We start from the raw sequence: 26,423 nt of genomic DNA, 5'->3' as shown, positions 1-26,423 counted from the left end.
ATTAGTTCTTACCATCAACTGCTCTTTAAATTTCTCTGCCTTTTCTCTGTGACTGTTAAGCTCTTCCTTGGCAGCAGCAGACTCAGCTCTCAGCCTCTCCAGTTCAGAATCAGCAGTCAGTATCTTTCTTTCTTGGTTTTCATGCAATTCTGTGCCCATCTATATGTCAACATCAAAGATTTGTGCATGTATGTATGCTGCTGTTCTTATGCATTGTGACCATGGCATTCTGCCCCACATAAAAAAAAATATTTTAACAGTGCACTCCTATGCATATTCACTTAGAATTAAGTCCCACTATATTAAATGGGACCTGCTCTCAGGTAAGTGTGGATAGGATTGAGCCTTATAGTCCAATACAGATCAAGTGCTCCACTGGTAGAATACATACTCTGCCAGTGGAGCCAAGAGGATACAGGTGGAAGTGCCTGGATCCTGCTAGATGTCACACAACAGCAAAAAGCTATGGTGGTGGTGAGGGCGAGCATTTGGAGGAACAGGGGTGAGGGAGGGGGAAAAACAGGGGAATTTCTGGGCAAGAAGGGGGTGCACAGAGGTTATGGTACAGAAGGAAACTTTAGCCATCCTAGTGGGAGATTGAAAACATGACTGTTTGGAACCAAACAACCTTCCTTGTAACTGACATTCTGTTCCTCATTGCACAGAGAGTTTGACAAAAACTACTGCAGATCATTTACATTTTGGTCCCAGTTTTACTCATTTCCTGTGCCTTGCATGTTCCAACATCAAGGTGCAAAGTCTACTTCATTTATAGTTGATTAAAAACAGCCCACACCTATACCAGGTCTATGTTTTCCAGCTACACATACCTGAGACATTTGCACTTTTTCTTGCTCAGAACGCTTAGTTTCCTTCATTTTGTGCTTTTCTTCTACTTCTTGTAACAGCTGCTGTAGTTCAATAAGTCTCTCTTCCTTTTCCTTTGCTTCCTTCTGCGCAATGTCCACTTTTGATTTTTCCAGCTGGAGGTTACTGTGTGCAATGGCCAGCTGGCTTTCTATCTTTTGCAATTTCTCAAAGAACACTGATAATCTAGACTTTGCATCTTCTTCCACTGTGCTATTTACTTCCTCAGTTGGAATATTTTTTATAACTTCCCCGGCATCTCCTGATGCTGCCTGTGTTTCTGGGAAAAGCTTATTTTGCTCCAGAACTACATTCAGCTGAGCTTCGCTCACAAGGGCCACAGCAAGCGCTTGCTTAAGTGTCTCTTCGAGTTTCATTATCCTCTGCTTAAGCCCTTCTGACTCAGCCCGGGTTTGCTCTTTTAAATTCTTGATTTCACTGTAACACTGGATTAGTTCTGAATCCTTTTCCTCAAGAGATTTTTGGAGCCGCTGTAATTTTGCATCTGTTTTGGTGAAAGAATCTTTGGCATTTTCATCCATGGAACCAGGGGGGATTTCATTTTCTAACATTTTAGTTGTATTCCGATTTACAGCTTCTGAATCTTCCATTTTTTCATTCATCTTTGCTCCTATTTCTGTTACGCCACCTCTCACTTGTACATTATCATGTTTTAGTCCCATTCTGTCGCGTGCCTCCCTCAGTGCATTTACTTCTTCCATTAATTTGTTCACTTTTAATTTTGTTTCCCCAAGTTCATTTCTTGCAAGGGATAACTCAACATCATTATTCTCCATTTGCTTCACCAAACTTTCTTTTTCTGCCAGCACTACATCGAGCTGGTGTTTCAAATTATCTGCATCCTCTTGAGTGAATGAAAACTCCAGAGGAATCTTGTGCTCAATATTTGCCAGCTCTTGCTGGAGTTTTTCAATAACTTCATTCAGCTGTTCTATTTCCTGCTCACTGTTTTGTTTAAGACGTTCTTGATCACTCTTCAAGTATTCTATTTGTGCTTCTAGTTCTCTTATGTGCTCATTTTTTTCCTCAATCACCTAACAGACAAAATAAAAATACATTAATTTGTAAACAAAGCCAGTCAAATTCTGGTATTTATTGATATAACTTGTTCTATCAATTACTCACAATACCAACAATGCACAGTTTTCCAGAAGTAGGGTATTTCATACCTCAATACACTTCACAAATTGGAAAAACTCACAGAGAATGATGGTAAAAGCTGCATAAAATATTTGTTCATTGGAATGATTCTGTTTCTACGGTTTTCTGAATCTGAGGATATTTGAAAATACTAACCAGAGTTAGAACAAACCAGGATATTGAGCCATCATTTGATATCTTGGCTGGTTCCAATTCCAGTTAATTAACAAGTTGTGGTTCGACAACTTTGTAAGTAACATAGAACTCCAGCTTTAAAAGTGACAGCAGAAGCTTTCACTCTGCTTGTCTCTTGTTTGGGAGAAGTGGGGGTGGGAGATGGATGAAACGAACAAGCCTGCAGCTCTCTTAAGCTCATTCACAGTGGTTTAACATCATACCTGAGCCAGGCCTATTTGTATATTTTAGCTTCTCAGGTTCATTCTAAAGACAGGCAGCCCAATCTTATCAGGCTACCCCCACGCACTCTATACTCACTGCCAGTTCTAGGTGTCACAAAGAGTGCCATAAGGCACTCCAGCACTGGTGGTGAGTGTGTGGGGCCAGCGCTGAGGCCAGCCTCAGTTGGGGCTGGATCTCAGTACCATGAAGATGACCGGATGGTGCTGCTGCATGACCGACCAGAGGTGAGCTTATTCGGAGCAGGGGGCAAGGGGGCAGAACGGGCACAGGGAGGGCAGACTGGGCCCAGGATGGGGGTGGGAACAGCAACAGACTCTGCCACTGAATTCAATGCTCCTTCCTGAGCTGAGAAACTTGACATGGGGTGTCCTAGGTTCTGTGCCCATTCAAAGGTGGACCCATTGGGGCCGGTGTAGGTTGACACGGGATATGCTAATTTTGTTCCTTTTCCTTGAAAAAACTGGCAGTGGCTTCCCTGGCCCCATAGGATACAGAGGTAGCCATTTTGTTGCCGCTGTAGCCCTAGGCACTAGGGAAGCATAGGATTGGCCCCCCGAGTCCCTACTGGGTCACTATTGTCAGCTGCAGAATACAGAAAGAGTGCTCAGAGTGGCAATTATTCTAATATAACTTTGGCTGCAATCCTTACCTCACTTTCCTGGGAGTAAGTCCCATTGAACACAATAGGACTTACTTCTGAGTAGACCTGCTTAGGACCGTGCCCTAAAAATCTCTTATTGAACACAATAAAACTTACTTCTGAGTAGATCTGCTTAGGATTGTGCCCTAAAGCTCTCTTTAGCTATCAGGCTATGCAATTATTCTTCACAATCTAAATGCAACAAAATAGAAGAGGTAGTGATCCTGTTAGGTGTATGTATATAACTGGAATAAGAAAACTGCTGAAAATAATATTTCACATATATTATTTTTAGTGGGATATATGATTGGAAGTAAAAATATGGAACTCTGATGAGTATTAAAGAAGAACTATAACAACTACAACACATTCACAAAGCAATGGCAACAATACAAGCGTATGAGATTTTATAGACATAAAAGGATGCATAAAAGGATGCAAAAAAGACAAAAGGATGCAAAGAAACAAGAATAATAAAACATCTGAATACAAGACAGGATGGTGCAAGAGATAAACTGATAATTTTATATATATGAAATCTGTATTGAAAGAGGAAAAGGAAAGAGAAATATAAAAGCAGCCAAAAAGGCAGAAAAAGGTTTATTACTTAGAAGAAATGGTAGAGCAGAAGAATGTAGATTAAAAATTCTGCAGATCTGAACTGAAAAAAATACTGGCTTGGAATGTACCCCAGCAATTGTTCTACCATATTACCTTCCAGGTATGTCTATTGTCAGGGATTGACTATTGATCTGACCCAGTTAAGTTGTGACTTTGTTTTTGCTTCCTCAGCAAAAGGATACACAAAGTAATTATAAGTGACTAAAGCCACCTTAAACTGGTATAAAAGATTAATAAAAACTAGATGAACCAGAGAAGTGAGAAATGCTAGAAATTTTGCATCTTAACACAGTAAGTAAACGGACCCCATGAGCTTGTCTGGAAAACAACAAGATTTCTGAAGCACTACGAACACTGTATCCAAAATTCAGTAAATCATGACCAAGGAAGTTAGTAATGGCTAACTAAACTTAAGGACATAAATATTTTTCTGTTTGTTTCTAGAACAGCAATTCCCAAACTGTGGGTAAGGACCCACTGGTGGATTATGACCTGATTTTGGGTGGGTTGCCAAAGGGTGATGGAAAAATCAGATTACTAATTGTCCCAAGCCCTGAGGCTATTTAAAAATCTGCTATTGTAGCTGCTAAATACCCTGCAGAGATGAGCTCCTGCAGTTTGTAAGGTAGCTGCTAACTACCCCTCATGGAGCTAAGCTCTTGCAGTTTCCAAACGTATAAATATGGGGGATAAATGTTTGACGGTCTTTTCTCTTGTTATCACATAAACAAACAATTATTTCTTTCTTGAGCTCCTTTTTTTTCCATAAAGTTAGATAGGTCCCAACACAGCGTTGTTTTAAAAAGTGGGTTCTGGTGCTAAAAGATTTGGGAACCACTGTTCTAGAAGATGTAAACGTATTAACATGGTTGTGGGCACAATCCTATCCAATTTTTCAGTGATGGTGCAGTTGTGCCAGCGGGGTGTGCACTGCATTCTGTGGTGGAGGGACAGTCACTGGGGCCTTCTCAAGGTATGGAAACATGTGTTCCCTTACCATAGAGCTGCATTATGGCTATACCGGAGCTGGAAAGTTGAATAGGATTGGGCACTATGTTATCTAGAGAATTACACTCTCCATAAATCTCTTTCTGGATAATGTAATTTGCTAGATAACATAACCATGAAGAATGAAGAACAAGCATCATACAGCTAAGATGTCCATATAAGTTTTGGCAATACTGATCTTGGGTATCTTGTCACAAAAGCAACAATGTTATGAGTTAAAGAACAAAGAGAAACGTTATCCACAGACTAGATGTACAAGATGGAAGGAAGAGATTTTGAGTAATTTTATCTTTTAGAAACCAAAAAGTTGTGAAAATTGTGTAACATGGAAATGTAAATTCCCTGGTGGAGGAGTGGCATTTCATACAGATGGGTTATAGTCATGACTACCGGCACAGCTTTTAAAACTTTGTCCAGCATGTTGTCTTGTTATGTAAAACACAAAGCCTAAAATTCTATTCTGAATTCAGTGGATTCAGTAGAATGACTCATCATGACTCCAGTTATGAAATGGATTTCTGATGTGAAAAACCCTAGAAATTACACATAATCCAGGAGGTGGCATTCGAATATATCTCAGTGTAGAAATCTCATAAATGCTGGATACAATAAAAATTAATGTCCTGCTATGAAAACTCAGACAACCACATTCCCAAAAGATCTAACATCCTACAGAGGAATTTTGACTGAAATGGCATAAAGAGATTGCAAAATACAGAAATTTCAGGTTACCACAAACATTCTCAGAAAATAGCAGCATCCAAAATGAAAATATTTCCAAATGCACGGAATCTAACAGATTAACATTACTATCTAGCAATGTAAAGGGAAGATTCCATAAAAGATTCCAAAAACATGTACTTTGTTATCTGTCGTAATGTCAAGTCGCTGCTGCAGCTTTGAAATTTGTTCATGGAGTTCATTTATTTCTTGTTCTTTTTCATGCATGATCTGAACAAATTTTCCAACAACTGGATGATGATCCTGTATGGAAGTATCTTCAGGACTTTGGACAGCCAGTCCCAGTTTTTTCATTTCTTCCTACAGACAAAAAACAGTGGCACAGAACATAACTTGTAGGTTTCCGTCTTCAATTCTTGTTCATTTATCAGATGCATGTTCAAAGAATACATGGAGAAATGATTTTATTTTTTAAAGAAGAAGAAATGGGGATATTATCCATTTAAAGTTAAAGAACTCGTGATTTTGAGGGATAGTGTGCAAGGGGGAAGAAAAATACAGACTTCCTTGCCAGGACTACCTTCCTTACCTTGAATAAATTATTCTCTTGCTCAAGCTCTTGTTGCCTTGTACTGGACTCTTTTCGTTGGATTTCTAATTGCATATGCAACTGCTGTACTTCTTCATTTTTGTTCTCTAGTTCCTCACGAAACTGCTCTAATTGTTCTTCAAGATTTATAATCTGTGTGTCCAAAGTAATTGTCAATGGGATGATTTTTTTAAGCAAAAAAAATAATTTTGAAGAATTAGAATTGAATTTATTTTCAGAAACACACTTCTGCATTTATTTTCTAGTTTCACAGCTTTTTAAAAAAATCCCTAAAATTTTCACGAACAATAAAACTGGAAAAACATAGCAGCACACACTGCTTGCTCTACTCCCTTAGCATGGCAGGGAAAATCCACCTACAAAGATACATAATGGGAGAAAACACCTCAAAACGATAACTAGGATATACAGGAGGGTGGGAGACCAGAAGCCCCCTGACTGTGTCACAGTTCAGTCTTCTAACTAGGATCCCAAGTTCCCTAAAAATATCTGTCTGCTCCTAATCAACATCATGGGAAGTGTCTCACTGGGAGGGCAGAGATGGGCAAGCAAAAGTGCATGGGAATTACCCTACTGTGGCTGGATATTCTGAAAGGTCATCTTTAAAGTTAATTCTAATACATCTAGTGGCCAAGGTTTTGGGGTGTGTTTTTTTTCTCCCCAGAAGATGTTGCGACCATTAGGTGCAGTGCAGGGTGACACCAAGGTTAACACCTTTCTGGAATTTTTTCCCCAGGATTTCCTTCCAGAATCTAAGTTGCCAGAAGATTGTGCGGTAGGGGTAAGGAGGGAAAGCTTGCCACGGAAAGGGCGAAATTCTGGTGTGTCCACTCTTTATTTCCCTTGGGCCTTCTTAGGCACAATCATTGCTTATAGGTCTCTGAGCACTCTGAGTTTGAACATTCCTGCCTAGGCCCATGCTTGGTCAGCAGAAGGATGCTGAGCATTAAAGGCAAATTTCTATGCTGATCTCTGTGCACTCTGCATTCACATTATATTTAATTCCAAAGATTTATACAAAATATTAAAGTACCTGAGCAATTGAATACTCTACCTCTTTTTCTTTCCTGTCTACAGCTTCTTGCTCAGCCTGCAACTGTGCTTCTAGTGGTAATTCGCCCCTTATTGTTGCAGAGCCAAACTGCTTCCTTTCCTCCACCTTTAAAATAAGTATATCAGCTGTCACACTTGAATAATTAAATATACAATGCGCTATTGATAGCAAGTTAGAACATTGAAAGTCCATATAAAAATACCTTTTGTAAACTGTCTGCACTGATCATTAAGGCTTGTTCCACTTCTCTGATTCTGCATTCTAATTTTTCAATTTCTTCATTCCGTTCTTGCACATCCCTCTGAAGTTGCTCCTTAGAGAGCAAAAGCTCACTGCATTTGTCTGTCTTTTCTTTTAGGTGAATTGTTAACTGCTCAACCTGGTGACAACAGGTAGGAATGGTTTTTCAAATCTCTTTCAGTTCATAATATTAAGAATGAAGAAACTTTTTGACAAAGACTTTAGAAGATGAATGCTAGTGTAGATCAATTTCTACTTATTGCTGTGTCAAAACATAAATGAGGGTATATGGAGATACGGCAAACACAAACTGGCTATAAAGGTAGCCAAGCTAAAGTGCACAAGAAGAGGCATGAGGCGACAAGAAGATGCATCAATGTTTGAAGTGCTTAGCCATAAGAAAGGGAACAGTAATTGGGAACCAAGAGAATAAAGATGGAGAAATCAGAGAGCATGTTCAGGAAAGAGGAGAAAAAGAGAGAACTGGTTGCACGTATTAAGGAAATGTTGAGTTCTGAGGCAACTAGAAAGATCAGGTTATCTCCCCAGATAAAGATGTTAGTTGACAAAAGAAGGAAACAGAAAGCTCTAAGAAAACTTTGCTTTATAGAATAATTACCAGTTGCCAGTACAAACCCCAAGTAAAGACACAAATGACTCAAAGTCGAAGGCTTTAAATAGGATACTATTGCACAAACATACATAAACAGAAAAAAACTGTCTAATGGCACCTTAATGGCCTTAAGTTCACTTTATTATATGTATAAAGTGCTATCCTTGACAAGTGACAAATGGCCATGCACACATACACACACAGAGTATACAGTAGGACCCAAAAGCCACAATTTCCTGCTGCTATGAATGGTCACTGGGTTTGTCTTATATACATTTTTAAGGTCTGTGTAGAAATGTTAGATAGTAGTTCTTGCATTTCCCCAACAACAAGATATATATAAAAGTGCTTCAAAATTACACAATAACTGTGATGGTTTTGATACTACAAGACTTTTTTTTTTTTTTTTTTTGCTGTTAAAGGATAACAAACTTGTCACAAATTAAAATCATGTCAGCTCCACTACACAAAATATGTGGCCTGACAAACAAAGGAATTACCAAAGGGACACAACCTTCTATATAAATGATTAAAAGCACATCTGCAAATTAATACGTATCTATTATACTTATCCCTCTCCCTTACCCTGCTTCAGTGAGCCAACTAGTATTTCAGATAATTTCAAATTTCCAGAAGTTTCCTAAAAATGTTTGTCTTATTATTGCATGCTGGAAATCTAAACAAAATCTATACTGGCAAAAATATTCAGAAAAACTCAGCCAAAACGAAACAAGAAACACAATAAATGTGTTCACTAAGCATTATCAGAAATCAGGAGAAAATGCTCTTTGAATGCTGCCTAAAAAGTGGCGAAACAATACAATATATTCTTGACAAAATTACTGGAAAAATAAGTTATACTCTTCCTCTGAATAACTCAGTTATTTTAAGTTTTGTATGAATAATTTCTGTGATAACACTGTTTTTTTAAATTTCTTCATTGTGAATGCATTATTTATGTACAGCTATTTCTGTTTGCTAAACCTTAATTAAAACAAAACCAGCACCGCCACAATGGACTCAGGGCCCGATCCTATCCAACTTTCCAGCACTGATGCAGCCATACCAACATGGTGTGGGCTGCATCCTGCAGTTGGGGAGCAGTCACGGAAGTCTCCTCAAGGCAAGGGAATGTTTGTTCCCTTACCTCAGGGTTGCATTATGGCTGCACTGGAAAGTTGGATAGGATTGGTCCCTGAGACTTATTGGTCATCCTGAAAATGAAGTTCAAATTAATAAGGAAGATGCTACTTCTGAAAGAAACAGTAGCTCCATTACTTAGCTGGAGATGAAACTTATGCTGGTAGCAAGCTACTTCAGTACAAATTCCCAGTTATCACAATCCAGGCACTTAATTTTTTTCTTTGTACAGTAGCCCCCACACTCAGCATACCTTGTTGCTTTGCAAATTGCCTTTGAAACTTCCTTGACTATGAAAAGGGGCTGCTATTATGGGGGAAAAGGTGAAATGTTCCATTACGCACACTGTTCTCTGAACTGTGGCCTTGAATTTGAATAAGCCATGATGGTACAAAAGCAATGGTATGACAGCTTAATATAGCTTGAGCCAGAAGTATTAACTAGAGAAAACAAATAAAGGCCACAATCCTAAGCAACTTTCCAGTACTGACATAAGGGCAATGCAACTCCAAGGTAAGGGAACAAACATTGCCTTACTTTGAGGAGGCCTCCGTGACTGCCCTTCAACTGCAGGATGCAGCACGTGCCCCACTGGCACAGCTATGCCAATGCTGGACAGTTGGTTATGATTGCACCCAAAATAAAGTGCAGTTCAATCCTGTTCCTATTTTACTGGAACCAGGTCCCTTCTTGTTCAATAGGATTACTTGCAAGTAATAAAGACTAGGACTGCAGCCTTACTTTTTTTGACTGGAATTCAGAACATGTTCACTATACCTTGTGAGAATTTTTTTAAAAAGAAATTTTCCCCTTTGGATGCACAGAATTAGTTACACAGTATTTGGGATCCTGGTTATTATGCCACTGATTATTAGAACCAAGCACAGTTCACTAGTAATTTGAGTAAAATTGTGTGAGCCTAATGCTGAGAGTACTCTTCACAATACAGAATGTCATTAATCTCACTGCCTGTATTTCAGTCTTTGGTGCTCTACCTTTTATGCCTTTCAAATTCTGCAACAATTTGATCACTGATTTAATGTTATGTGTTCCTGGCGGAAAAATGCTGAAAATAATTCAGTATCATACCTCTCTATTTTGGTGTTCACTGACAGGCTGAAACCTTTGGGGGATCTTAAGCTGCTGCTCCAACTTCTGTATCTCTTGTTGAAACACATCTCTCTCATGCTCCCTGTCAATTGCCTGTTCCTGAAATATAACCATTAAATTTTATATGGTAAACAAACAATATGGTTCAGACAAACATCAAAATTAGTACATATCTTACTCTAGATACATTATTAATATAAGCTATTGATAGATAGCAAGATCTACTAAAACATGTTAAATCTAGCACACTATTATCCCCTTCTGTCAGATAAGTTATTACAAAGCAGCTTTCTTGAGCACAGTAGCTCAGCTGCTCACAACACTTTCACAACCTTCAGGGATTATTTAATCTGTGACAAATAGAATGTGACAACCATTGGGAAGAAGGGAGCAGATGGATATTAGGCACACCACGCCTCTGCACAATTGAAACACAGGCAATGACTGATACAGCACAATGCACTGTACAGCCAGCACACAAAATTAATATTACAAACATCTGACAAAGCAGCACTATTGTCAACTTCTTTTCTAGCTTTTTACACTGTATCAGTGGTTAGAGCACTGACCAGAATTTCTGGTTGTACCAGAAAAGGCTACTCTAGGCTATTCTTCAGAAAACAAATCAAATTAGACTCAGGAAAGCACCCCAATGCTCTGGGCCAAGTTTAGCATGCCATAATGATGACTCTAACACTCACTGCTTGAAAAAAAAATCTCTGTAAGATTACAAATAGGTTGCTTCCAACAATACAGTGATGCATATTTGTACTCTCTTAGAATATTCTTTATAGGGGCATAATTTTTGGTCTATTATCTAATTTGAATTTGTCACAATTTAATTTCCTATATTTGGTATTCCTCTTCCTCACATTTTAAAAAAAGCTTTTTAGTGTACAGTGTTAACTAGATTACAGGCTCAGTTTTTTCTCTTTCTTTGTTCTGTCCTAAATGGATTTGCAACCCTGAAAGATAAATATCTCCTTACATCAAGAAATTTTTTTGTCTTCTCAAGCTGTTTCTCCAAGGCTTGGTTCTGCTGCCTTAGATCCATAAGTTCTGCATTCTTTTCTTGCTCTAGCTCCAAAAACTGGTTGACCTGCTCCTCTATATCTGTTTCCAGTGCCTTCACCTGCTTTTGAAGGTAGTCATATTCTTTTTCAGCTTGCCGTTGCACTTCAATTTTTTCCTTCATTAGTTTTTCTGTCTCTGCCAGTAGCTCTGTTTTATAAGGGGATCAGTTGATTTTAGATATGCATAGATATTTAGTCTATTACAACAAAACCACTCCCAAGACTGGATGTTCATGCTATAGCATAATAAAGGATGGAATAAGTTTGGGTTTTACCAGAATTATGTGGTATCTCTTGAGGAAAATAAGATAGCACAAGAAGTCATACAAAACCCCAGAAGAAAGGCCAAGATGCTCCCATCTTCCTTTATAGCACACACTGACTTAATTGTTTAGCTATCTGTTCAGAACAAAAATCACAAATAGAAAGTGCATGTATTTAATTTAACACTGGGGGAAATGTATGATGGTATTAAAACCCAACTTCTCATCCAGTAGAACTGACTCAACATAATTTTTACAACATGAGGAACATACAAAAAATTTAAGGTAAAATATTATAGACCTTCACCTGGTGAGTTACAAGAGGAACAGAGAAACTTCTTACCTGCAAGTGGAATTTATCAAAAGTGTTGTGTTCTCAAATCCCCTCCTTACCCCCCCCCCCATTTTTCAGAATACTTCTCATAGTTTGAGGCAACATAGGGTCCCTTCTCACATTATTTCAGCAGTGTGGAGAACCAGGGTAGCATGTCTCTTTCCCACACCCCTCTAGTAAGTTAAGGACATGTAAACTGTCCCATGTCTGAGGACATAATGAAAGAGCTGGTGACAGGGTTATTTCCTACGGCTGCACCACCTTGTGGAAGCTGCGGATCCAGGGATGTGGGAAGATGATGTTAGATAGTCTCTTCCCACAGGACCCCAGGCTTCTGGCACTATCAAAGCTGCAAAGGGAGGAAACATAGTATAGCAGCTTCCCCTGCCCTGATACAACATCAGAAGGGTCCCATAATGAAGATATTGATTAAAATTGCATATAGCTGGACAAAATGCCAAGGTATTTATCATCTGTCATATATGGACAATCTTCAGTACAATGGATATATACACTGCAGTCAGAAGCGCCATGTTGATTTTTAATGTATCTTACTGCATAATAATGGATTAGAGTCTTTTAATCTTATAAATAAATAAATAAAAATCACCAGTTAATGGCCATTTTCTGTATTATACGTAACACAGATCTTTCAGATACCATCATCTTACATCATGCTTGCTTGGTCAAACATCACATGTCAATACAGAAATCATATTTAGCAGCGGTATTACCAACTGACATATTTACAAACAAAAAAGTTACCAAAACTTTAACATCACCTGAACTCACAAATCATTACGTGACTTAAGATGATGGTTATTAAATCTATGTCAATATCTTTATTAATGTATTGTTCTTAGAAATTGTGAGCAATTGTATGAAAAAGAAAAGTTGTGAACATGAAAAACAGAATCAAAGCTGCAGGCCAGTAATGTCAGTAAGCTAAAAGCCCAAAGAGAAACCATGATTAATAAGTGTCAGTAGCTGTTAATCTGCCACCCAATGAAAGATTGGCCATGCAATATACAACACACCTGCTTGTGAAGCTGCATCGACTGCAGCATCTACTAGGCCTAGGAGAACAGAAAAAAAAACAAGAAGCAAAGTAATTCACATGCCATCTATAGTTTTCTCAAAGTGTGATACTGTATGAGAAAAATGAAGCTGAAGACAGAATGGGGAGTTCAGTGAAAATGCCTGCTGATGCAAGAAACGTGTCATTAATCTGTTAAGCACATTAATTATGTATTTTCCTACCAGTTTAGTGTGAAACACACATCTCTGTTTCTAGTTCTGCATAATAAATGGCTATTCTAAACTCAAAACTGCTAATCTGCTAATAAAAGTACTGATTATAAAGATTACTGCAAAACAGAAAAACATATTAATAATTTAACACTATGGGTTGCATTCTAAGCGCACTCATGCCTAAGCAGTATTGAAATAAATGAGATAAGTTAGGGCCCAACTTTCCAGTGCCGATGCAGCCTCAATGCAGCCCTGAGATAAGTGAACAAACATTCCCACACCTTGAGGAGGTCTCCATGACTGTCCTCCCACAGCAGAATGCAGCACCCTCCCATTGGCCCAGCTACATCAGTGCTGGAAAGTTGGACAGGATATAACCCTTAGTCACCACTAAACTTTATTTTCAAGGAAACTAATCCTGTAATTCTAGACATTATTTTCTTGGGAGTAAGTTTCATTAAACACAATAGGACTTACTTCTGAATAAACATGTATAGGACTGAATTGTAAATCATTACTAACTTTTTAGGCTACAACTCTGTGTGTACATTCAAATGTAATAAACTGCAAGTACTATTGCAGCTGACACCTCATATGCTACTTACAGCACAAATACTGAGGCCATATTTGAACACATGCAGCATGTCATATTATTCCTCAAGTAAAAACTATTTGAAAAGAGGTGTTTGTCACTAAAAACAAGATTAAAATATAATTTGCTTTGCTACAGCAAACACTGATTGAACAAACTTTAGCACCTTAAACAAGCTTTGAGTTTTCTTTTCACATGCTATCCAACCAAGGGTGTGGACAATATCATAAACAAAATTCTGAGCAGAATTTCTTTTTGAAAAAATAGTATATGAATATTGATACATACAGAAAATATGGTTAATATCACAAATGAGTGATCGTGTTTTTGCAACTATATGATGAAAAGAAAAATTCTTCATTGGTATCAGTGTATTTTCCCATAGATCTGCGGTTTCCAAACTCTCCAAGAGTTTGAAACCCACAGTAAGTCCTTGCGGGGGCGGGGGCAGTGGGGGTGGGGGGAAGGCAGTGTCGCAACCCCCAGGATCGCACCACTTAGGAAGGCTGCAGGGACTGGGATGCACTCACCAGTCCCTGCAGCAGCCTGTTGTGGGTGTGGGGAGCCATGCGCAAGCGCATGCAGGGCTCCCCAACTCATCAGAAGTGAAAGTGGAGTGATCGCGCTCCACTTCCGGTTTTGCGGAAGTGGAGTGTGATTGCTCCACTTTCACTTCTGATGGCCTGGGGAGCCCTGCAGACACTCATGCAGGGTTCCCCATACCCATGACAGGCTGCTACAGGGACTGATGAGTGCATCCCAGTCCCTGCAGCCCTCCAGTCCCTGCTGTCCTCCTGGAGATTGCGTTGCTCCCCCCTGCCCCCGCCTCTTAAGGGGAAAGAGGCCAGGGCCCTCAGGCTGGGCAGTCGCAACGCCCCAGTCTAAAAACCTCTGCCATAGATGGAAAGATTTCTCTAATTACAGTGAAATCCAGTATTTTTCAGCCAACACACTGAGATGCAAGAGTTTAACTTTGAGTTTGGCTGAATAAGGGAAACCTCAGCTCAGCTATGACCTAGCCCAGTGGTTCTCAAACTGTAAGCCATAGCTCCCTAGGGAGCCATGGGAACCAGCCAGGGATGACACGAAATCCTTGAGAAAAACCTGCCACCCTATACAATATACTGGTTGAATCTCATTGTTCCATTCCTGGAACTCATGTGGATGGCAAAAAAAGCACTAAAGCAAATCAATTTAAAATACAAAGTCCCTTCGCTCCAGTGATTTAAAAACAGCCTTGCTGACCTTTGTAATGTAAGATAAGAGTAATTAAGATAATCCATCTTAGTGCTCTTAATACTCTAAGCACTAAGTCTTAGTGCAGTCATCCTCCAAGTGCTTAGAAAGGCACTTCACTCAGCCCCTCCTTTCACCAATACAAAGTGATTATCTTTCTTTCATGTGCTCAGGGAGAAGGGAGGGGTTGCCTGGAGAGAGAAGGATTGATGGATTGTCAGCCAGCTGCCCCCACTTCTCATTACTGAGGCTATTGTTAAAGGAGTGTTCAGTTTTTTAAACTTATTTTAAAGGGATACATTTTTCCCCTTCTCCAGGGATCAGCACATTCCTTCTCATTTGCAGTGGCCGTGTTGAGTCAAATCAGTGTATAAAAAATCAGTATATAACAAGGTTGGACCTGTATAGGATTGTAGCTGTAAAGGGAAGTTGCAGCCAATGGCCCAGCAGGTCAAGGGAGCCGCCAGTCAAAAATGTTTGAGAACCACTGACCTAGACCCTCTCTCTTTCTCTCACACAATTGGTTATTAGGAGAAAAATGCTTTCCTGTGCATTTTGAAGGAAGAGGAAATGAGAAGTGTCAGGAATATACTGCACCTGAAGTCCACTACAGACACTAAACAGAAAGCAAAGATTTGACAAATATTCCACTAGGTTTATCTCACCCCATGTTATCGTCTCTGTCTTTTTCCACAAGTTACTAAGAAAAACCAATTGTTTAGGAAAAGGAGTTGTGTTTTAAAGATGAGATGCTTACAGAGTTTTAATTCAGTACTCTAGTTAAATCTATTAACTGAGGAACTCTTTCCTGAGGCAAGACCTTTCATTGCTTTCTCAATGGAATTACTTAGCCGCTTTGAATGCCCTTCAGGGAGATAAAGCAGGGTAAAAATTTAATAAATAAAAAAAAGTTGATGTTAGTGTTTAGAGTGGAATTAATCTTAGTAGAAAGCTCAATTAACTAGGTACCTATTTAATTTACCAAATGCTAGAGTAATGACTATGGTAAGGACTTTCCAAAGGACATTACACATAAATGTTATTCTGGAAAAACAATGAATAAATTCCAGGCATAATGTTTAGAACTGAAGTCTGATATCTAACCAGGCATTCTGGGTGTTACCATTAGGTATCTAGGTAGGTAAGGTTGCAAGCTGCTAACTGGCTCAATTACTGTTGACAGTAATTACAGTAACAGTAACAATTAAAGCTGTTAACTGGCTTTAATTACTCAATTAAAGTCATGAGAAGGACAGTAAAGTTTAATGAATGGGTCTTTGTTCACACTCAGAACTAACAGCCAAGTTTTGGGTTTGCAATACAGGTTATATGGGTGATATCCCCTGGAGAGCAGGGGCTGCTTTGTCTGTAGCAAGCATCTCAGCTCAGTTACCAGACATAACTCTGTTCCACAGATGCCCAAGTGCACAGACTTCCTTTGGGTTGTAGTATACAGGTTTCTCTTGTGTAGACTGGTTTGAGAAGTGCGGTTGTTATGTCATGCAGAAGGCAGCCAGAACTCATGACCATTCCCCTCCCATCTCCTAATTCTATGGAAGTTAGTGGAAATTTACTAAATAGTAAAATGGAAAAAACCAGAGGACATTTTCAGAGGAATACATACGTTGTTCTATTGGTCCTGCTTCAGCCTTCATAGCATCCTTTTGTCTGAAGAGTAGCTCCTTTTCTTCTTGAAGCAGCTGTCTCTCAGCCTCTAGTTCCTGCAATTTGTTACCTGTACAAAGTAGTTCTTGCTCAAGTTGGTCTATTGAATCTGTTTTTTCCTGGATTTGCTTTTCCAGAAGTGCCTTTTCATCTGCATAGCCATCAATAAGATCTACAGACAGAAAAGAAATACTGAAAATGAAGCATGATAATTTTAAGCAAGTATTTCAAACCTACGCCAGAATCAAAAGTTTAGAATCCCACTGGCAAATGAATATGATCAGAATAGCAACATCTATGTTATATTCTCAGTTGAAAAACCTTATTGTAAGTGAAAAAACTGGAATACACTTGCCTGCCATTTTTACTTTTACATTCTTACTCCAAAGCACTATGATTGGTCTAAATTAGCTTTGTGAAACGAGTACAAAGTGTGCCCAAGTAGAAGAGGTGAGTACAAGAATATGCTGGCAAACATTTTTTTGAAATATGCTATGTTCATGCACATATACACCATGTTAGAACACTCCTGAATCTGAACCTAAACTAAAAAACAGACAAACCCTTTAGCTTGAAGACTTTAGTGCAGGAAAGCATGCAACAGTTTCATAACATTTGTTCCTAAATCTGACAGTATGGCAAAAGAGAGGAGCATTCTGAACAACCTGCTGTATTTAAACCTAATTTTCTGCAAACAGAGTATAATTAACCTATTTCTCCAAAGATATACATTTTATGAACCGGGGCAGGGAGGGCATTCATCATTCCATACCCAGCTATCCACAAGGTAGTGACATCAACAGATTTGGAGGTTACAGTTTGTTCCAAATTCTGTAGGACAGTGTTTTTCAACCTTGGGATCGTGACCTTAATAGGATAGTGAAGCTCAGTTGTGGGGTCACGGTAACTTACAGGAATGAAAAAGGTTGGAAGACCACTGGACTAGAGCACCATCAGGTAAAGGGGGAGATACCTGATGCACTCCTTCAAGTACCAGTAGACTGTGTCTCAGTCCTGTTCAGTTTCTTAGCAACTGTGCTAAACAGCTTTCACTATTGCCAGACTTCATAATAACTCTTTCTGCTATCTCTAAGAAGAATATTTGGTTATAGTGAACTGTGCTGGGAGGGTGTTACGGGGGCAGGAAGTTGGTGGCAATGGAGGCAGGCGATAGGATCCCAGGATTGATGAAGGGACACCAGTCTCATATTTTTATCTATTTATCCATTCATTCATTCAGGGCATGGCATGAAAAAGATTGAAGACCACTGCTGTATGATTGCGATCATGAACAACACGTGGGCAGTAAAATATTAATAGGAAATGGGGATTTACATAAGATGTTCTTCTGAATGAGAACCTGGATAATAATAATTTCCATTTGTATAGCAAGATATGCAGAAACTAAATTTGTTTCTTTTTGCTAACCATGGGGGTGTCTCTTCAACTTAACATTCCTGTACAGACCAGTTGGACAGTGATCCTTGGAACAGTTAACTGTTGTGTAAATCTTGGCACTGCTACAATGTACTGATGTGTGACAATTTCTCTGCTTGTTATACTCTATTTTATACACAGGAATTGTTGGATGTTATTTTTCCTCCCCTTTTTACTTCAGTTAACAGTGAAGATGTGAGGGAAGAGCAAGCCTGGGCAAGCCTGAAACTGCCTTCTGATCACTCCCTCGGAACACAGTGATACATGATGGCAAAGAGAAAAAATTACTTATTAGAAACATTATATTTTAGATATTTGGTATATTTTAATAGTTTTGATCCTCAGTACTTGTTTTAATTGTTTTTAAGATTTATGTTTTTAATATTAACTGAATTATACTGGCTTTATGTTTTCTACATGGTTAGCCGCCTTGAATTCCCTTCAGAGTGGGAGAAAGGCAGGATAAAAATCTTGCAAATAAATAGAATAAAAACTGCTTAGCCATTAAAAAATAGGCAAGACGCAGCTTAATTATACAACAAATTTTGCAAATCTATTTGTTTACTTTTCAGAAACCCTATCTGAACAGGTTTAATTAATAATTTTCCAGCTGCTAAATAGTAAACGAATAAATCACTTTAATTATCAGTTCCAGAGATTTTGCCAAAAGCAATGTATGCATAATGGACATACCAAAATTGAGACTATGTTTCAAAAACCCATCCATTTCAAATGACTTTGGATATGATTTATACAATGTTCTCCTTGGGATAATAACTAGTAACATCTTTACACTAAATCTGTTGGTATGGAAGATGATTAGCCAGCAATTTGTCACTTTTGCCCAAAACTGTCCATTTTAAGGTTATATTAACCTGCCAAAGAGTCAATAACATTTTTTGAACTAAATTTTTCTTGCATACAAGTTATTGATTTATGAACTATCAGACATTATTTAGCAATACAAATTACTTCAACAAGTCTTTACAAGTTGTCAACTGTTCACCTATTAAACAAATAGGAAGTACAACATTTCATGGTTAGTAGTCACTTAAAATGTTCATTAAAGGAGCATGATAAAATACTGTACTGATCTTATGTCAACTTAATACCATATAAAAAAAGACTGTCATGGATTAAAAAGCACAGTTGGCAAAGTATATATATTTTTAAGAGAATAGAAATTAAGAGAATCTTACATTCTTTATAAGCTATCCATCATAAATGTACAAGACCTAGTCATCCCAAGGATTCCAGTTTTATTATTTGCCACTGAATTCCCCACTGTTCTAAAGAAAAATACCCTAAAGCATTAGAATGTCTGCACTTGGCTGGAATCTAAAGAATGGACTTCAGGCACGTACAAGGGTCTATGCTAGGTCACTGGAATTTTTTTCTTCAAATAGCTGATCCCCACAACATTGCAGGACTATTTTCCAAGTCCACTCCACTGCAAAATTGATATGCTTTTTGGTATAGATGGGTGCATGGAAGAAATTTCGTGGACTATCCTGGTCCTTATTTTTTCAAAGCTTATTGAAGCATCAGCAACTCAACACCATAATATACAATAATAATACGCAATAATAAAGCTACGAGTCCTACAATCCAATCCTATCTAGGCCTTATGCTAATGAATCTTGCAGTCCAACAGCATGAGGCCTGGGCTGCTGGTGCAGCAGCTGGCTGATCGCTCTGCAGGCTGCTGCTGCCAGCACAAAGCCCTGGAGATTGCACACAGCTGACAGAAGTCATCAGAACCTCCATTGATGCCAGGTGTGGATTGGGACAGGGAACAGGTTTGGCCAGAGGCAGTATGGAGAAGGAGATGGGGGTAGAGAGGTGGGTCTCAATGGCAGACACACACGTCAGATCCTATCCCCCTTCCTGGTCTGGACCCGTCCCTAGTTGCTCTTCAGACATAAGCCAGCAAAAGGTGACGCATTGGGAATTAGGCAGGTTATACAGAGGTAAGTAGATACAGGTTGAGCCTCATTATTTGCATGGGTTCTGTTCCAAGCACTCACTTGCATGGCAAAAAACGCACTATAGCAAATCAATTTAAAAAACAAAGTTTCTTTGCTCCAGTGATTTAAAAACAGCCTTGTTGCCTTTGTGATGTAAGATAAGAGTCATTAAGAAGACAATCCATCAAGCAGTCCTCCTCCAAGCGCTTCACTCAGCCCCTCCCTTCACCAATGCAAAGTGATCACCTTTCTTTCACATGCTCTGGGGGAAGGGAGGGGTCCACTGGAGAGAGAAGAACTGATGGATTGTCAGCCAGCTGCCCTCTCTCTCTCATCAAGAAGGCTATTGTTAAAGGACTGTTCAGTTTTTTAGGCTGATTTTAAAGGGATACAATTTTCCCCTTCTCCAGGGATCAGCACATTCCTTCTCATTTGCAGGGGCCATTCGTGTTGAGTCAAATCCGTGTATAAAAAATCCATGTATAAATAGGTTGGACCTGTATGTCTTTACTTATCTCTCCTTGTCTGTCTGGTCCCTGGCCAGCCCATGGGCATGCTGTGGAGGCTGCAACAGTGGTGTTGCATGCTCTGGACTGGTAGGGGATAGTTAATTTCTCACTGCAACATGTTTTCACAGTAAAAATTTACCAGTCACTACCTGAGTCATTTATTAAAAATTAGTTTCCAGCACAATCTTTTGTTTAGAGTAGACCAAGGGTTGCCAACATTTGTTCTACTCCAAGACTTAGGGCGCAATCCTATTCTGCACTGGAAAAGGCAAGCCAAGAGGCCTGCGCTGTATCCAGCACAGGATTGTGGCCATAAGCAGCTCAGTCAGAGGCATGGGGAAACATTTCCTCTTACCTCCAGGTAAGGGTTGCTGGTGCCTATGGGTCTCCTCAGATTTGTGCCACCTCTTGAAGTGGCGCAAGTTCAAGGAGAGTAGGGTGGCTTGAAGCCACTATCTATCATAGGAAAAGAGCAATGATAAAGATACTAGTAACTAGATTATAATAGTTTTTCAGGACGAATGCCATGGTCTAAACTAGAGCAAGGTCTAAACACCGAGCCAGGTTGGTGTAGTGGTTTAGGGGGTGGACCTGGTTCAAATCCCCCCTCAGCCACAAAGCTTCCTGGGTGACCTTGGGCCAGTCACTTTCTCTCAGCCTCACCTACCTCACAGGGTTGTTATGAGGACAAGAAGGAGGGGAGCAGCTGTATACACTGCCCTAAGCTCTTTGGAGGAAGGGCGGTATAAAAATGTGAAAAATAAAAAATAAATAATAATAATAGAGCTCAAAGTTAGATAATTTTTTAAGCTAAAAAGCCAATACTTTATAAAAAAAAGCTAATACATTATACTAAATGCATAATGGGAAAGTAAAAAATAAAACTGAGAAAAGAAGCTAAAAATTAAAGTATTAGTTTTGTTTTTTAGCATTAAAATGTATGGAGCCCAGCTGTGAAAGCGTTAGTGTGTTTATCAATGATACAGATAGTCTTTAAAGGAAATAACCTTTCAGTTAGCACAGTCTGACATGGAGGGAAGGTGAAAAAAATCATATGATATACTGCAGAAGTCTCTGAAGTTCTGCACTCCTGAATAGCGCTAGCATCCCCCCCCTTTTGGATCAGACATGCACCAATGTGTTTTATTCTTCATTTCTGTCTCTGCCTCGCTCTCATTATGGTTTATCTCATGGTTACTGACAACACACATATCTGAAACATTTTAAAGCCCAATACAGTAGGTGAATCATTACTCACTCTCTGCTTTGCTGAGCTCCAATGCCAACTGCTCTCGAGCTTTAACCTCTTCATCAAGTCGCTCTTGTAACTCTTCTTGACATTTCAGGAATTCAGTGGTCTCCTGATCCCGTTTAAAGGACTCTCGCATCAGTTCTGTCTGTGTAACTTTAGCATGTTCAAGCTATGGGATTAGAGGAAGGAAAAAGTTAAAACAGATTTTTTTAAAGTATGGTATACCTCTTCCAGATCATGTTATACTGGAAGCATGAATGTATTGTGGAATGTGATCAATCATCCAGAATAATTGATAGCGGCACTTTTATCAACTCTTCTATGTTTCTAAATCAGAAATTCATTGCTCACCCACAATGCGGTTAATAAGATAAGCAAATACTTGCACAGTAATAGTTAGTACCATGAATCACACTGTCACATGACCATATCCGTGATCAAGTGCCGGAACTTGAGACTTCCTAGTTTATGTCAGCTTGAAACAAGTTCTTTTTCACCTTCATAAAATCTTATGATTTTATAAAAAAAAGCTAATACATTATTCTAATTAGTGTTAACAGAAAAGTAACATGGGATTCTTGCTCTCCCAAATGATAATTCAACTACATGAGAAATGATAGTGCATTCTACTGTGTTTAAAAAATCTAACAAGATATACTGCAAGATAATATTCATGTACGTAACAGAAGAAAAACTTACTCAGACTAAAAGATCAGACATTGAAAACCAAACCATACAAAAACTTACAGCAAATGTTCTGTTAGACTCTACAGCTCCCTTGCAGCAAGTATGAAATGCTAATGAGGGCCACTGCTACACACAGTATAGCTTCCCCCTCCACCATTTAACTGATAGAAATAACAACTACAGAACTGACCAGTGTCTGAAAATGAGAAAACACTGAAAAACTTACATTATGTAAAACCAATAATCCTAAAAGGCCAGAGAATGTCTGTATTGCACACAATTGCAAGTGCCATAAATCCTCCCCCTGTACTAGCTAGTATACCTCTTTGAGTTGTGATAAAGAACCACCTGGAATAGTTAACAGAATCAGAACTGCAGAGAAGTCTTTGGAAAATTCTTAGAGCCAAGTGCTCTGGGCAAGTTTTAAAAAATTAGACTATTACATTGGATTGATTAGAATTCTTTTTTCTTCTTTCTGATAAACCATACAAATGAAAGAAAGACCAATTAAATTACTAAGGATAATAAGGCTGACATTTCACGTGGGACTCAAATTACAAAATGACAGATGGAGAATACATATTTGTTTAACTTCAGGAAATAAAAAGAACACACACCCTTGTTTTTATAAGAATAGCTGCAAGTGGACGTCTATAATACATTAACATTAAGTGTCCTATTATACTACAGTATACTCCTTGCATTGTACGGCTTCATGCAGAAAGGCCTTTTTATTTCAATTAGGCAAAGTTTTATTATTAACAAAAATGATACTGTAATCATAATACTACTGTAGTTCCACCAAAGGCAAAGTCAGTAAAATGAATGGCAAAGAAGCACATTTCAATTGACAAATGAACCCCTCCCTACCTCCTGTAGAGCTCCTGAGCTTAAGTCTCCCACACCCAACCACCCAGCTTGTAGAGAGGCTCTCAACCTAGTGACCCTTTAAGATAGGAGCACTCTAGATTCAAACTGCAGCACTCATAGAATACTCTGATTTTTTTCTGAGCAGGGGATCAATGTTGTCTAAGTATCCCCATCTATTTGCATATCTGAAGTGAAGAAAACTACACCAGTATAAGTAATCAGAAACTCACTCTACTTAGCATAGCTACAGATCTTAAACCAGCATAAGATTTAAAAAAAGAGGAAAAATGTTCTTAAATGTTAAAAAAAATAAAATGAAGCATCTTTTTGAAATGACACTCACCTATACATGGCCTATCAAAAAAAATTTAGATACATGCTATGAAATATACTACTCTATCCTAGATTATTTCAAAAGATCCTATTGTATACTGGATACTACTGTATCCTACTTTATTTAGAAAGTAACATCAGTCTGTCATTACACTTTCTCTTTATACTTAATTTATGTTAGGCTGAACTAGGAATTAAAATTCATATGGGTTATTATTCACTGTTAAAGTAACACAAGCCATGCTTTGCTCAAATTATACATTTGACTTCTGTCATAAGTTTTATTATAGCATTCAAAATGCTACTCAGTTGAGAGGGCAAGTAGAAATATGAATTCTGAATTGAGAATGGTCCTTCTATATTCGTATAAGGAACAAACATGATGGTTGTATATGAGCTTAAAATGCTACAGGGCAGGCATCCCACCATGTGCCTTAGGTTTAAGTAGTAAATACTAAAGTAAAACCTGCAATCCTATGCATGTTTACCTGAGAGTAGCCCCATTGCAAAAAATGGAATTTACTTCTGAATACACATTACACATAGGCTTAAAATATAAGATAGCTATCTGAAAATTATTTCTCAGTTGGTTTATACCAACCTCATAATGAATTCAGTTCAACTCTGTGGTTTTAATGATTTAATAAATGTTTGGCAATTTAACATAATAAAAAAGCATATGCTATTCAATATATTGTCCAGTTTACAGTTTATCTTTTCTGCATTATAATTTCTGTTAATTGTATAAAAAAATATATATATAACATCCCTTTTGAATACTTTTATACTTACTGAATAAGGGGGTGTAGGCAAAGAAATTTTAGAAACAACTCTTAATTTATGTCCATTTTTCTTGTGGCTAAAATGAAAAATTGAAGTATTAACTACTACAGAGTTGTCATCATCCAATTGGTCAGTGAAAGGAAAAGGATATGGTAAAGGCAAACGAGATTCAACTTCAAAAGTATTTTCTTCTTGGCTCTTTTCTGATTGCAAGTCTCTGAATATATTTGATGCCCAGTATGTACGGTAGGAATCCATTCCAGAGTAACGTGTTGCAGAACCTTCTCATCAGATAAGCTTCTTTCCCTCCGCCAGGACAGGTTGAAATATTCAAGGGAAAATGGCAAAGTAGTTCACCGATTGTCTAACTGTTGCAAATAGCCAGGAACTATCACTTCACACTCAGATAAGTAACCCGTGAATACAGGGAAGTCCCAGGTAAATATCAAGTTAAGAAAAAAAAAAAAGTCAACATCTGCAGACTTCACAACACGGGTGGATTGTTTTTCTCAGAACCAAACCCCAACAGGTACAAAAATGACTACTAACACAATGAAGGCATTAAATGAAGTAACAAAATATATCTTCATTATTATACCACAAACTGCAGGAAGCAGTCAGTCCATCACAACAGAAATCTGCAGTAGCTGTCAACATTTAAAAGACTCCTGTGAAGTAAAATCACTAACACACACATCAAGCAAAAAGCAATTTGGTCTCTAATCTTTTCTTTAAATCATGAAAGGAGCTGTTCTGAAGTCAGTTAAAGCTCCATCATACAAAGCAAAAGTCTGTGTCTCAATATCTCTGCTGAGGTAGAGGTCATGCCAGGGGGAGTGGCTTAAATTTCTTTGCTACAGGTACACTGGCAGATGGAATTTGAATCAACACACCCATAATAAACCTTGCCCGACAAGATTCAATATCCGAGTTCAGAAACTGAATGTTGAGAAGAGATTAAAACAACAGTTACAAGGCTCCTGGATTTTTCTCTTATATGAATAAGAATATTCATATCAGGCAAATTACCATAAGAAATGTGCTCTAATTAGTGTCTAAACACTTTAAAGATTTTTTTCTTCATTAATTCCAATTCGATTTCATAAAAGCTATCATTAAGAGCAAGGCAACTGTTTCAGATCTTTAATATTCACAACCTTGATCACAAGAAAATAGTACTGTGTCTATTTCTGTTGAGAACAATATGCAAGTCAGAGTTAAGAAACAGGCCAAATTCAAGTTGTTCCTAGATGGCACAAAGAAAGCACATAACCACACAACTTAAACAAATATATAACTGCTTTGGAAATATGTGGGGGAATCAAGGGCAGAGGGAAAGGAGAGTAATGATTTTACATTATATCCTGTGATGAAACATGTTGTAACTCAATCTAATAGGCCAGTGGTTCTCAAACGTCCTGGGAGATTTACTCCCGGGGTAAGTCTTTGCGGGGGCAGGGCAGCAAAGCAATCCCCAGGATCACACCCCTGTGGAAGAAGGGGGGCTGTTTTTTAACAAACCATACCTGCTTCACTTCCACTTCCGTGTTAATCGCGCTTGAAACTTTCACTGTTTAGAAGCCGCAGGGAGACCTGCAAGCACTCCACAGGGCTCCCCACATTCTTGGACCCTGGGAGCATATATGGTTTGTTAAAAAATAGCTCCCCCCCCCGCAGGGCATGATCCTGGGGATCGCTTTGCTGCTTTCCCCCTGTCCCAGCCCCTTAAAGGGAACGGGGCATCGTTATACAAGTTGGTAGGTCACAACCCACCAGTTTGAGAACCACTGTAATATGCATAAGCTTAAGGGAGATTTGGTTGAATATGAGGAACAATTTCTTAATGTTCAACAAATTCAACAATGGATCTGATTACCAAAGGAAGCGATGTGTTCTTCCATGATAGAAGTCTTAAAGCACAAGCTCGACAGGCACCATTTGGAGATTTCTAGAGCAGGGGTCGGCAATGTATGGCCCACAGGCTGGGTCGGGCCCCAGCCAAAGTC

At 38.6% G+C, this 26,423-nt stretch overlaps 1 protein-coding gene across 7 annotated transcripts in view; it reads right to left on the bottom strand.

Annotated features, from left to right (window-relative positions):
- AKAP9 (A-kinase anchoring protein 9) overlaps positions 1-26,423 on the bottom strand; it is a 140,974-nt gene that overhangs the window by 24,202 nt on the left and 90,349 nt on the right. For 5 of the 7 annotated variants that reach the window (XM_066627829.1, XM_066627833.1, XM_066627834.1 and 2 more), the window contains 11 exons: positions 21,751-21,913; positions 16,539-16,751; positions 12,873-12,911; positions 11,154-11,386; positions 10,145-10,264; positions 7,265-7,441; positions 7,063-7,167; positions 5,988-6,140; positions 5,579-5,758; positions 831-1,922; positions 13-159 (listed from right to left, as the gene is read on the bottom strand). In XM_066627829.1, coding sequence (XP_066483926.1) covers positions 13-159; positions 831-1,922; positions 5,579-5,758; positions 5,988-6,140; positions 7,063-7,167; positions 7,265-7,441; positions 10,145-10,264; positions 11,154-11,386; positions 12,873-12,911; positions 16,539-16,751; positions 21,751-21,913 — 2,622 coding nt within the window. The remainder of the gene's footprint in view (positions 1-12; positions 160-830; positions 1,923-5,578; positions 5,759-5,987; positions 6,141-7,062; positions 7,168-7,264; positions 7,442-10,144; positions 10,265-11,153; positions 11,387-12,872; positions 12,912-16,538; positions 16,752-21,750; positions 21,914-26,423) is intronic. The other 2 variants (XM_066627832.1, XM_066627835.1) reach the window with 2 other exon arrangements.

The sequence above is a fragment of the Tiliqua scincoides genome, chromosome 5, assembly GCF_035046505.1.
Source record: "Tiliqua scincoides isolate rTilSci1 chromosome 5, rTilSci1.hap2, whole genome shotgun sequence".
Classification (NCBI taxonomy): domain Eukaryota; kingdom Metazoa; phylum Chordata; class Lepidosauria; order Squamata; family Scincidae; genus Tiliqua; species Tiliqua scincoides.
This window is presented reverse-complemented; position numbering and strand designations above follow the sequence as displayed.